Below are 14,072 nucleotides of genomic sequence, written 5' to 3' on the forward strand. Positions count from 1 at the left end.
TAATCTTGATTAAGAACTTAACAAATTAGGGAATTTTCGGGGTTTTAATTTGGGGCAAAATGCATATTGAAATGATTTGCCCCACTAACTATTCCCAGCACAACTGTAATTTTTTAGGAAAAAAAAATCCATGTTGTAAGGTTGAATTTAATTAACTATCTTGTTGGCTTTATTCCGTACAAATTTGCTTGTAATTCAACACTTAAAAACCCTGTATTTAGGGCATGTTTGGTAGACTGTAATGATGATTACATAGGAATAGGAATAGCTATTACAAGGAATGCAAGATGTTGTAATGTAATAATTATTCCTATTCAGTTGTTTGGTAATCCTATAGTAATAGAACCCTGATTATGTATTCTACATGTTTGGTACAACATGTTAAAACGATGTAATGAAAGCTTTTTAAATCAAATTGCCTAAAATGCCCTTATTATAATAAATACATTTTTTTTTATAAGGATTACTTTAATAAACCCAATCTTGAATGGAGACATCTAATGAATTTTTTTTTTTTTTTTTGGTTTAATAAACCCAAATTTTTTTTTTTTTTGGATTACTTTCATTTCATTGCATTAAAATTAACTTGTCTTTTTTTTTTTTTTATTCTCAACGTGTCTTCTTCTCAACATTGTCTCACACCTGTAAAATTTGCCCAACAAACACTATCACTATTTCATTATTCTTTCAACTATAAATACTACCAACAACTAAATATCTCAGTTTGAAATCCCATTCATTCATTTTTATTGATGTACGTTCTTTGTTTCTATTAGGAGCTTAGGAAAAAAAGACTAAATCTTAGACCCTGCCCCAGTATTAAAGGTATTTTTTTCCCTAATATATATATATATATATATATATATATTTGGTTAACAGGAACTAGAAGTATCCTGGGACAAAAGCATAACTAGAAGTATGCTTGAGCAAATTCACCAGCCTTTTTATTTCTTTTTCCAGAGAAGAGTTCTCTTCTTCTGATTCCTTTACACAATTCACCAAATGGTTCTTTTTGCTCCCACTCAGCCTTGGAGTTTTCGATTTCATTCTTGGATTGTTGAATTGTATTCATAAGAACATCAATCTCATGTTTTGCATCATTAAGCATGCTTTCATACTTCTCATTTGTTGCTTTCAAAACCAACTTTAGAACTTGTATCTGGGTCTCATCATTTTCATATATATATATATATATATATATATATATAAATATATAGTTATAGTTAACAGGGGAGTTGGCACTGCTACGGTAGTGTCTTAGGTACACATAACTAGAAGTATCCTAGACCAAAAGCATTTAAACATTTAGACACCAACTATGAGCCTAGGAATATATTGAATAACACCAAATGAACATCAAAGCCAACTATAGTGCAATGCCTTCAGGCATGACCTCAAACCAGACCTAACATCCCACCATGTTCATAGCTTTTTTAGCTAGAGCATTAGCAACAAAATTACAAGTACCACATGAATGAAATCAAAGAACAGGAAAATGAAACTAAAGGTTGAATAACCATTGAAAAGTCTTAAAATGCCCAAATTATATAGAATTTCAATAATATAACATCCCATTTACCTAAAAAAAAACACCACAATCATCCAAAATTCTTAGGAGCCCCATGTTCAAGTGGGATAAAAAAGAAGCATAAATGCAAATTGAATTTTCCAACCTTTGTAAGCCACTCAAAAGTCACCATTAATAAGGCCTTTCACCCATTCTTCCTTCTCAACATCCAACATGCTCAAGAAAACATCTATTAGTTCATGTTGACAAGCAATCAATTTAGTTGCCTTGTGACACTCCTTAGTTGTAAGGCCAAGTAGTTTTAGTAATTCATCATTGATTTTGGACCTACTTTCAACTGCTACTACTCCAATAACTGCCTTGTTAAGGTTATCTGATGCATCCTTTAGCTGAGCAGCAAGAATGATTGTAACTTCTTTCATTGCTTCTACCATATTATCTTCACCACTTCGAATTTTTCTTTTCTTTTTTCGAGCATTCTGTTCTTCCCCGTTATTGCCAGGGGTGGGAATTTGCGTGCAGTCCACGTCTTCAGGAATATCATCTAATTTCTCATCATTTTTCTCTGCTTCTAGTTCTTCAACAACATCTATAGGTGCTTGAGCATCTTTACCAGTAGCATGGTCTTTTGCATACACAATGCAAAGGTCTTCATAGTATGGAAATGATTTGTTTCTACAAGCAATTGCCCCCTTATGACTCTACAAAAAAAAAATGACAAAAATATGAAAATGGCAAGATAAAATTAAATAAATTATGTTAAACCAAAAGAGATAAAATACATGGATCTATAAGATAGTGAACTTTTACCTGCACATATGCATCCCACACATCATTTTTAGCAGTAACGCACTTCCTCATAGTGTCCCATCCAAACCCACTTGTGTTAGGTCCAGTCAACATTTCATGGATAACTTGAAATTCTCTTTTCAAAGTCCTCAATCTTGACTCAATATGTGGTTTTGCTCTTAAGCTAGCATTAGGTAATTTGGTAGAAATCTTCCTTCCAAGATTTTCAAATATCTGGGTTTAAACTTATTTTCAGGGCTACCTTCTCTTTCATGGTGATATTCTACCAAAGCCTCCACTAATTTTATTTCTTCAGCAGGTGTGCACTTTCGTTTAGAAGGATCTTGAGAATCAAGTACAGTCGTTTCCATATCTCTCCAAATACTAACAATATAATGGCAAGATAATAAATTAATATGCAAAAGTTTAGACACACATAATAAACAATTTAACACCAATGCAATAAAAAAATTTATTAACTCAAGGAAAAAATACATGAAAAAGTCACAAATCAAAGTATTATATTATTAAACTATATTTCTCTCCTATTTCTCCACGTATTAAACATTTCATTTGCCAAAGTGGTTCTCCATTCACTCCATTCATTTGAAGTCTCAATATGTGTTATTGGGTCACCATTAATTCCTTCTGCCAACTACTCATCATTGTCCAATTCCTCTTCTACTGGGTCTACAAGCATCACTCTCCTTATGAAGTTATGGAGAAGGCAACACGCCATAATAATGCAATTTTGTGTCTTGATTGGGAAGAATGAAGGACTCCTAAGAATAGCCCATTGTATTTTAAGCAATCCAAAACATCTCTCTATAACATTCCTAGCTGAAGAATGTTTCATATTAAAGAACTCTTCTGGGGTTCTTGGTTGTTGTCCATCTCTCCATTCATTTAAGTGATATCGTTGTCCTCTATATGGGGCAAGAAATCCCTCACCATTTGTATAGCCAGCATCAACAAGATAGTAATAACCTATATATTGTAATGTCTTTAGTATAATGGGTGTATAAAAATTTTAAAAATAATAATATAATTAGTAGGCAACCTATTTCTCTTACCATGGGGAACTCTCAATCCATTCCTCCTACTTAGTGCATTTCGAAGCACTCTACCATCAGCAGCAAAGCCTTCCCAACCAGGCAAAACATAAATAAATTGCATGTCTTGTGAGCAAACTCCTAGTACATTTGTGGCAATCTCCCCCTTACGATTTCGGTACCTAGGTTTGTCTTCTAAAGGCACTCTCACCCTAATATATGTTCCATCTAATGCACCTAAACAATTCTGTAGTTACAACAACAACAAAAAATGCAATCAAAAATTTATTCAATATTTCTACTTCATAACTTGAAAAGAAAATTCACATTGTTGGATACCTTAAACCATTTCCATCTCTCATCTGAAGAATTTTCTAGAACTGGCTCTGGTTTCTTAAATAGCTCTCCTTGTAAACGTATGATAGCATGTAACACATCATTGAAATATCTACTCACTGTCTCTCCTGAGCGCCTAAAATGGTGTTTTATGACTCGATTTTTTGCATGGAACATGGCAACTTGTTCATCTACTAACATGTGTTTTGTATCTTTTAAGCCACCTATTAATTGTTTCAAGCATATTACATAACCTAGTAAATGCATTTCTATTCATCCTAAGTTAGTTAATGCAAATTTCATCACTCTCATAGCATAAACGGTGAATTTCCCCTCTCCTTGAATGAAAATCATGACCATATATTGCCTTCAATGATCTTTTTCGAACACGGTACTCTACTATAAAGCATAATAATTGAAAAAACATACTAACAATGTGCAACATATCCAACCAAAACCAACTTCCTTTTCTTTATCCTATTCCTTGTGGCTAAACTCAAACGAGCCATAACTGCAAACAATAGCATTGAACAAATTCACAATACTATTAATAAAATTTGTACACAATTTAAATAATTGAACAAGATGATAATTAAAATAATATATTAAATATGAATAACCACAATACCAAGTGCATGGGTAACCCCCCACCAAATTCCTTGAGACTAATGTTCACACTTCAATAGATAAATTTTGTGCAAACCCACACTTCAATAGATAACTTTCAATTCTCTGCCTCCTAATATTAATTAATTGATTTTGAAATTATGAATTTTGATTATTTAAAGTTATCCCCACAGATTACATATAGTATATATCAGACACATTAATATATATATATATATATATATATATATATATATATATATATATATACTCCTAAATATAATACCAAAATGCACAGCTGAAATAAAAATCTTTTGTTAATATATATATATTATTGATACGCTTTAGATTGGCTATAGGGTTCACGGTCATTGTTTCTAATCTTAGTTTCATAGAACCTCACAGCTATACAAATATCAATTATACAGCTATACAAATATCAATTATATAGCTATACAAATATCAATTATGGCAAATTTGATATAATGTCAAAAAAAAAAATTTGATACAGATAATAGAAACAAAGGGCAGTACCCGTAGAAATTGCAGATCTATGGGCAGAAAAAAAAAATCCTGAAAAAAGAGAGCAGCGACTGAGGGTGAGTAAAAGGAAATACCCATACAAATAGATGAGAAAAGAAGAGAGAGAGGGTGCAATACCTGTGGAAATCACAGACCTAAGGGAAGAAGGAAAAAAAAAATTTCCTTGAGAAGAGGGAGCAGCAACTGAGGGTGAAAGAAAGACAATACCCATATAAATAGATCTCTAGTAGCGGGAAAATAAAATTTTAGAGAGGAGGGAGATGGAAAATTTAGGAAGGAGATGAAATTTTGGAGAAGATGCAAGTAGTGAAGGATTTTGGAAATTTTGTTAACAGAGCAAGGAGAAGTTTTGGAGAAAATACGGGTAGTGGGGGATTTTGGGATTTTTGTTAACAGAGCAAGGAGAAAGAAATTTTTGGAGAAGATGCGAGTAGAGGGGGATTTTGGGAATTTTGGGAATTTTGCTTAAGCAGAGCGTATTACGTTTAGCAAGGGAATAGGGATTCGGTACTTTTAATAAGGAATGTCTATGCCTCATTTTAAGGAATAGAGATTCATATGGAATGATTATTACAAGTAATAAAAACATAACCAAACAACTGTAAAGCTGAACCATAGGAATTGTTATTACATTACAGTTTCTATTACAGTCTACCAAACGTACCCTTAGGTGGGAATCATATAAGGAGAGTGTGTGAGAGAGTGTAAAGAAAAGCTCAAGATTATGCACTCAGCAAGGGACTCGCAACTGGATCTCGCAGCTTGCTTGCAGCTTGCAAGTCACCAAAGGATGCACAAGAGTGAAGCATGCAGAGGAGCTGAACAGTCACGCCAGCTGGAGCACTACAAGACAAAAAGTCCAGTCTGGTCATTCAGTTAACTCGTAGCTTGGACTCGCGACTCAATCAAGTCGCGAGGCCAAGTCTAGCATCCACTCTATTTGGGAAAAATTGACTCTTCGCATTCCATACACACACCAGTATAAATAACCCTTATACCCACAAAATGTAGAGAGCTTCCAGAGAGAATTTTGAGAGAGAAACCCTAGAGAAAAACAAGATTGACTTATCCACAATCTTCATCCTTTAATTCTTCAAATTCCTCTACTCTCACCCTCTTCATTGTTACATCCTTAAGAGATACATTAGCCAAAACCTTTTCTCACCATACCCATATCTGTGAGGAGGCTATTTGGTGCTTGGGAAGTAGTTAGGAAGGGACCAATTGATATTGGTTGATGCTATGGGTTATAGCGGAATCTGGTAAGCTAAAGAAGACAAAGGTTCGGCATAACCTCATTGGAGCAAGAAGCTTGGAGGGCTTAGATACGCTGGGTAGATTAGGCTTGGAGGGTCTTCTGCTGTTCATGTATCCCAACTTCATTCTTTAGTGGATTATTGACCGCTTAGAGGGCGGCAAAAAGGTTTTACGCCAAGGACTTTGGTTTCCTCTTCGATAACACATCGTTGTGTTGTCCTTGTATTTGCATCTCTCTTCCCTTAATCTTTGTCATTTAATTTCTGCTGTGATTGTGATTTTATTTGGTTTAGATGGTTTTATCAATTCTGTTTTAGCTTATGTTCATGTTCCGCACATACATTGTTTGATTATAAGCTTGAATTAGTAATTTGTAAATTGGGGGTCTAAACGTTCAAGGTGTTTTACACACTATTTGAACATTCACATATAATTATTCTGTTAGACATTTAGGTAAGAAAATTAACTAAGGGACTAACAATGCTCATTTTTTAAACTTTAAGGGCCAATAGTACTCATTTGAAACTTCAAAAATCAAAAACTCATAGTAAGTAAAATTTAAGGACCAATAGTATAGTTTTGCCAGAATTATTTACTAATGTGTTGTTAGTAAAAAATTTATTGTTTCTACTTTCTAGTTTCTACAAATAAAATTATTTGAAATAAGGATAAGATTGGAGTTCAACCCCATATTAGGTTAAATTTTCAAGAGGTAGAGAACCATTCCTTACAAATAAATCAAATTTATAAATGGCCATAACAACTCATCTCAAGTTGTAAATCAAACTCTGATGAAACGCACAAATTGCAGAAATTGTATCTAAATTTGATCTATTTTCCAAAATTTATACTTTTTTTTACTACAAGAAAATTAGTTAATAGAAGTGAAACTTTATATAAACCAACGTAAATACTTTAATGGCACATGAAAATAATGTCATTAAAATGAAAATTTCTACTTAAAGATGTTACAATAATTTAACATGAAATCTTTTTCTATAAAGCAAGTTACTAAGAGCAAGAAGTGCATAGGTAAAATTACCAACATGCATAACGCAGCTGCAATATTTCCAACAACAACAAAAAATGGATAATAAAAGATTATTGCTAAGGTAGTTATATTAGAAATCACCAACAAGAGAAAAATCAGGTAAGTGAAAAGATTCAAGGTCCAATTCTAATAACATGTAGAAATTTGTGATTGGGAGATAGAGAGAGGACATATATAGTTTAAAATTGTTCTGTTCTGTGGCCTATGTTTTCTCATTTACCCTTTTTTTTAAATATATTACAAGGAAATATATATTTGTATAAGAAACTTGGGGTTGAATTCTCGCCTATATCAAAAACTGATTGATGTCTTGATCTTATGTAAAGAACTATCATCAGGAGCAAACGTCATAGGTTGAAACTCTCTAAAAATATATATATATATATATATATATTTTTTTTTTTTTATAAATTTTATATGGGATTAAAATCTCTATTTCTTTGTATCGTTTCTGGCTACTCCTCAAATCAAACTTGTAGAGAAGAGAACGGTTAGTCAGTAGATGCAAGTGAGTGAAGACCAGCGTTGAGGACCAACAACAGGTCCTGACGGTGATGACCAGCGGCCTGTGAGGTCACTGGCAGAATTTGCTTCTAGTTCTACTGAAGGGTACGTTGAACTTGTTCAGCAATGGAAGAAAATGGAGTTAGTAAAACAAAGAAGATCCAAACCACAGAGAAAAGGAGTAAGCAAAACTAAGGGAAATAAAAAGATGTAGAATAAGTACAGGAAGATCCAAATCCAAAAATCACAGGGTAATATCTAATTCCCTTTTGAATGTGGGAAGTAATTGACACACTACTGCACATATTTGACGTGATAGTCACTCTGTTGTATGGGGGTAGACAAGGTCGGGGTTCAAGTTTTTAGGAGACCATGATCTTGGCAAAATGCCAACGAGCCATGGGAGCCCTGTAAACACCCTGCTAAGGTCATGATGATAGACTAATTAACTAGAATTCACTCTATTTATCGTAAGGAGATTTGAAGGTCAAGTTGCAAATTAATAACTTTAGTGTACTACATAATGGTTTTTTGTTTAAAAAAAAAAAAAATTATGTAACAGATTACATAATGTTTTATTGCAATGCACAGACACATGCACACATATGAAGGTTTTAATCTGCACAACATTTATTGCTTCTTTCATCTTTGGTGTGACTTCAATTTATTTCTTGTAGGTGAGAAGATCAGCATAGTACTTGGTGATCCATTGTTTGATGATCCTAACCTCAACCTTTCGCTGCATAACCAACCATTCTGGATCACTTTCCTTTGCAAAGAGTATATCCAAGCAATGAGATCCTGCAAATCGAAAATTGATTTAAGTATGAACTCAGCTATGATTTTCTTCTCTTTGAAATATTCTTGGCCAAAAGCTAAGAAATCTCCTCAAGTTTAAACATTATTGAGCATTTCTCAAATGCTTATGGACACCCAATTACTCTACTTCTAGACATAATGTATTTGGCATCAATAAACTAAATAAATGAGTTGAGCACAAACCATTAACTGTACTAACTGCAACAATAGTGTCTGACATGTTGTCCAAGACCCTGGAATCAAAAATAGAAAGTTGTTATAGCTGATCAAGTAAACCTAAAAAGTTTGTGTGGTGGTAATTGTTTGATTATCTGGTTACCCGCCAGTACTGTATGGATCTCTCAGCCCATTGGAGAATATGATGTTGCTTCCAAACTTGTGGAGAATCAGTTTGATATCCTGGAATATGCCATAAAGTTTCAGAAATGTTTGTTTTAGTATTAGTTGTGAAAACAACATGGCAAACAACAAAATATTTGCATAATAAAGTACTTCTACAAGTGCTTTGGAAATTGATAGTTTGTGAAAATATGTAAGAATGCGTACATGGCCTCCATAATAAGAAGTGACCCAATGAGGCCGAGGTGGGACACCGTAGATGCTCTTGCACTGCTCGATGTAGCTGCTTAGGATAAAAGGATCTGGTTCAAACATGGTATCATTGCCACGGCCTATTGGTATCACCATCTCACTACATGTCTAAATGCACAAAACCAATCATTTTCACATAAACTAAAATTTAAAAATTAAAAAAAAAAAAAATTAAGTACAATTTTTCAATGGCAATATCAAATTTCATGCCAAGGGAAGGACTGTTAGATATATAAATAAGGTATAGGGTAAAAATTAAGTATGTGTTTTCTCTTTTCAAAAACATGTAATTAATTGTACCTAAGTTTTACTTATTTATTGGATATAACTTACATTCAATTTCTTCTTGTGTATTGGGACACTTGGAAGTTGGAGGTCCTACGTTGATTATGAAATATTTGTTGATTGTTATAAATTCTTATCATAAATTTAAAGTTCTTAGATAAGCATGAGTGATAAATGATAATACCCCGCTTAATAAAACACTTGCAAGTTGGAGGTCCTACGTTGATTACGAAATATTTGTAGATGGTTAGAAATAGTAATCAAAAATCATTAAAGCTCTTAGATAATATGCATGAGTCATAATAGCTTGGATACAACTTGCATTCTTTTCTTTTTTTATAATTATTGATAAATTACTAATTATGCCAAAAACTTAAGTAGGCAAAAATAATTATCACACTTTTACTCTTTATTTTAAAGTAAACTCATGTCGCATAGTGTGCAACTTGTACTTGTATGGCAGCACAGCAAATAGATAGTTGATATAGGCGTACATTAGTGCCTTTTCCATCGGGGTCATGAAGTCATTATCCCCCCACGCCAAACTTTTGTAGTTTTGGGTTTACTTGTACTTTTCTGAATATTGGTTTCAATAAAATTTCTATCATTCTTTCAAAAAAAAAAAAAAAAAAATTCGAGCTTTGTACATAATTGGCTAGCACAATTCATGAAACTCTCCATGAGTATACATTGTAGAGATAACTTATATTAGCTTAAAACCTTATAGCTTTGTAGTATTATATTATCTGATTCTCTCAATAAGGAGAATTTGGATTTGAATCCACCACTCTCACAGTCTCACTTATTGTAAGGAGGAAAAAAAAAAACCAAATAATAATAATAAAATCATATTGGTTAATTTCAAAAAATAAAAACTAAAAGCTTTTTCATTATCTTAAAATTCTTAACAAGTAACAAGAATCTGTGTCAACTTAATCATTTACGCTCTCGTCCATGCTTGAAATAATTAAAGTCACCAGTGGGCCTCTAGCCCAATGTCACTTACCCCTCCTTGTCTTTTATGTCATGGGCTTGACCCAATTCCCCTCTCGTCTTAAAAAAAAAAATAGTAATACTCCAAGTCATCATATTTAAATGGTACATTATTCATAATAGGTGTGTACATTGTTCCATATGTTATCCTCTCTTTGTCATTAATGTTATGATTAGTGATAAAAAATAAATAGATGCATCATTTACCTGCCATCTCCATCCCACAGTTGTTTCAGATATATTTCTGGGTTCATTAACATAGCATGATCTAATTCCTCTATAAGCAACAAGACCAGCAAATATTTTTTCAAGAATACTAGCGTCAGAAGGAGCTCCATCTATGCCACCGCAAACAATTGTAACCGGATAATCTGGAGGATGATTATATTGGGCTGCAGTGTAATACACAGACTCCAAGTAATTCTTGAGCTCCGAAGATTTACTAAGGGGTCTAAAATAGAAACAAAGGATTAATTGTGTAATTATTATTTTTTTAGATCAACATAAATTAATTATTATTCTTGTCTAACTTTATTGATTCTAATAAGTTTACGGCAAAGGGTATCTATGTGCATGTACCTACAAGTCTTGAATTCCTTGCCAAGGTTTGAAAGACCACTAGGCTGAGATGTGGCTTTATCTATTTCAGACCATGACTTTTGTATGGTTTGGTAGCAAGTCTCACTAGCTTCCTGCACCACTCGAGTGTGACAACTTTTAAATTCGTTAAAATGAACAGGAAAATGAGGAGAGAAAGTTACATAAAAATGCCATATTTTATACCCAAATTCAGATTAGTTCATAAGTTTTTTATGTTGTCAATTAAATTCTCAAACTTATACAACTACCTCAATTTGAAGCCATTGTTCATCTATTTCATTCATTTATGTTATTCTAGGAAGTAATACAGTAGAGAAAAAAGGGGAAACCATTGATAAAATATTATGCTTCCATCTAAAATCAGTTTTCGATTTTCTGTTAATAGTTTTCTCACTCTAAATAAAGCTCTCTCTCTCTCTAAACAAAAATTTTCTCTCTCTATACTTTGTGTTCAATGGTTGTCAAATTGATTTATAAACATGCTTATAGGTGAAATATATAGTTTAAACAATGGTTTCCCACTTTTCTTTGTTCAATTACTACCCATTATAAAAGAAATGAATAATGGGGATGGAAAGATGCTTCAAATTGAAACGATTTCATAAATTTCGAATTTTAATTGACAAAATTAAAATCTTGGGCCAAATCTGAAATATTTTATAAACTTAAGCCTTTTTTATGTAATTTTCCCATAGAAGAAACTAAAAATATTCAATCTGTTACCTTAAAATCCTTACTGACAACAGAAAAATATCCATTTTGTGGCGTAATATCATCAAAGTAAAGGATTGGAGCCGAGGAGGCCAAGGCACCAAGGGCAACATGGGGATATTTTAGCCGAAACCATGAAGCCAGCACTGAACAAATGAAGAAAAAGTTATGTACACATACCAACCTATTAGAGTTTATTTCGTAACCTTTCAATCAAAATAGAAGCAACTTCATTACTTACTTCCTCCGTATGATCCTCCAATGACAATTACTGGAGAATCATTGGCATGTAGTGTTTTCTTTACATGTGTAATGATTTCTGCATAATCTGCTATAGCTTGGGCAGAGTTGAAGTATCCAAGAGTGCTTGCATTTCTAAGTGCTTCTTCCCTTGATCCGAATGGTATTGAGTTCCCATAATATCGATGCTGATGAAAAAAAGTAACAATTTCCAATTTTAAGTTTTGGTTAACAACCAAATTTCAGAATTTGAAGTTTTAGATAGTCAGTAAAACATGCTGATTATACTTGGTTAATAAAAACAACAATAACAACAAGAAAAACTAAGCCTTTAGTCTCAGAATTTTTGTATTTTGAGTATTGATCCTCAATGAACTAATCAGAGTCAGTCACATATATTCGTTTCTGTTATTCTATATTTCTGAAGGAAAAGCTAAAATATAAATTGTTTGAGTTTATGATTTTGGCCTATATGATTCATCATCTCTTCTTTAAATTAATTATGGCTCTCATTACAATTTTTCAGCAATAAATTACACAAGGAAGCGAGGGAGAGAAGAATATTGATTATGTGTGTGTTCATGTGTCTGCTTAACATTTCATTTATACCTCTATATATAGTATGAGAGCCTGGAACTGCTGGGCGTTATCAGCAAGAAAACCAATAGCGGAAAGATCACCATCCAAAGGTGCTTCTGCTCCAAAATAAGCAAGAATTGGTGCGTTACTAGTTGCACCTCCCCAGTACTTAGAGTTGATCACATATCTTTGCCGAAAAGTTGTGTAGCTTTCTGGCCTATAGTTGAAGTGATCAAGTGTTTGGTCATAGTAAAATGTTTGTAAGTCATCCGAAATAGATGCAGATACTGTTTCAAGATCGTGTAGAAATTTTCCTCCAATTGGACTTAACCTGGGAATATTTATTAGTGTTGCAGAGACAGAGGATAAGAAAATAAGAAAGACAAAAGGAAGCCATTGAAATGAAAACATTGGAGATTCCATTGAAGCTTCAATATATTATAGTAAGCACTTATTTATATAGCATTGGATTGCTACTTTGGAAGGTATTATTAATTATATTATGCTTCGAAAACTGACATATAATAGCTGGTCTTTACTTGTAATTTTAGTTTCACATCACTTTCCTTTTTGGATGAATTTGATTTTATTGAACCAAAACCACGATTAGAACACGCAAAAATCTTCAAACTACAAGCAATCAGAAACACAAATCAACATTGATTAAACCACAATTATAGAACAAACAAAGAAAGACAACATTCAAAATATGAGAAATTGATTTTGATGAAAGCTGAAAATTATGATTTCATTGATTGATTCAATAGCTATACAACTATATAATTATATATATACACTCTAACTTAACAGCTATATGTACGTGTGAACACAACTTAACAAACACAACAAACTCATACACGTGTCTGACTAAAACTAACCAAATTAACTAACAAAAACTACACACCGTTCTGTACACACATCAGGTAAGCTACACTGTCGTTTAGATGAAAAATTACAACTCTTCAATTTCTTCAACTCTGAAACACAAGGCAAGATCTCTGGACTTCTACTTGAAGCTTCAATCTGAGTTTCACTTGTTCTTGTATCATCTGGCAACTGATTTTCTTGTTTGGCTTGGTCCAGTGCATGTTTGGGCAGCTCTGATGCACGAGCTGCTGCACTGGGTGGCATGCTGTGCTGCACTAGTGTGGCAGCTGATGCTGCATCACCTGGTGCACTAGTTGCTGCACTATGAGGCAAGCTGAGCTGCACTGGTGTAGCAGCTGGTGATGCACCCTCTGGCCTTTTACACAAAACACCAACTACGAATAAAATACATAAACCAATTAATCAGCCCATTCCAAAAATATTAAAGAATTCTACTATGAGATAAAATTCTGAATTTCTTCTTTAATTGTTACTGTTATAGTAAAAATTTAATTCTCGCCATCACAAAAGACACGTGTCAAGTAGTTTAATAATCTAAAGACTAAAGCCTTCAATTTACCTGTGTAGAACATGGCATTCAATTTACACACTGCCCATCAAGTTCCAGTCAAACTACAATATATAGTCATAATTTTTCCATCAATCTAACATCTCGCACAATTGATTTAATCATTTCCATTTCAGCTCTAAGTTTCTCATG

General features: G+C 33.1%; 2 protein-coding genes across 3 annotated transcripts; both read right to left on the reverse strand.

The window, feature by feature from the left end:
* Positions 1 to 1,686: 1,686 nt before the first annotated feature.
* On the reverse strand, positions 1,687 to 2,431 carry LOC126722640 (uncharacterized protein At2g29880-like). The gene is made up of 2 exons (XM_050425815.1): positions 2,339 to 2,431; positions 1,687 to 2,229 (listed from the first exon to the last, which is right to left on the reverse strand). Exons 1-2 carry the CDS (start codon positions 2,429 to 2,431, stop codon positions 1,687 to 1,689), a joined length of 636 nt encoding a protein of 211 aa, XP_050281772.1.
* A 5,776-nt stretch (positions 2,432 to 8,207) lies between these two features.
* On the reverse strand, positions 8,208 to 13,223 carry LOC126722747 (uncharacterized). Of its 2 annotated transcripts, none has more exons than XM_050425901.1 (9): positions 12,515 to 13,223; positions 11,907 to 12,093; positions 11,678 to 11,811; positions 10,934 to 11,046; positions 10,562 to 10,805; positions 9,032 to 9,184; positions 8,805 to 8,884; positions 8,676 to 8,718; positions 8,208 to 8,467 (listed from the first exon to the last, which is right to left on the reverse strand). In XM_050425901.1, exons 1-9 carry the CDS (start codon positions 12,905 to 12,907, stop codon positions 8,309 to 8,311), a joined length of 1,506 nt encoding a protein of 501 aa, XP_050281858.1. In that variant the 5' UTR covers positions 12,908 to 13,223; the 3' UTR covers positions 8,208 to 8,308. The 2 variants fall into 2 exon arrangements, with proteins under 2 accessions (XP_050281858.1, XP_050281864.1); XM_050425907.1 differs by having other exon boundaries at positions 8,669 to 8,718.
* Positions 13,224 to 14,072: the final 849 nt, after the last annotated feature.

Source organism: Quercus robur, chromosome 1 (assembly GCF_932294415.1).
Source record: "Quercus robur chromosome 1, dhQueRobu3.1, whole genome shotgun sequence".
In the NCBI taxonomy this organism is placed as follows: domain Eukaryota; kingdom Viridiplantae; phylum Streptophyta; class Magnoliopsida; order Fagales; family Fagaceae; genus Quercus; species Quercus robur.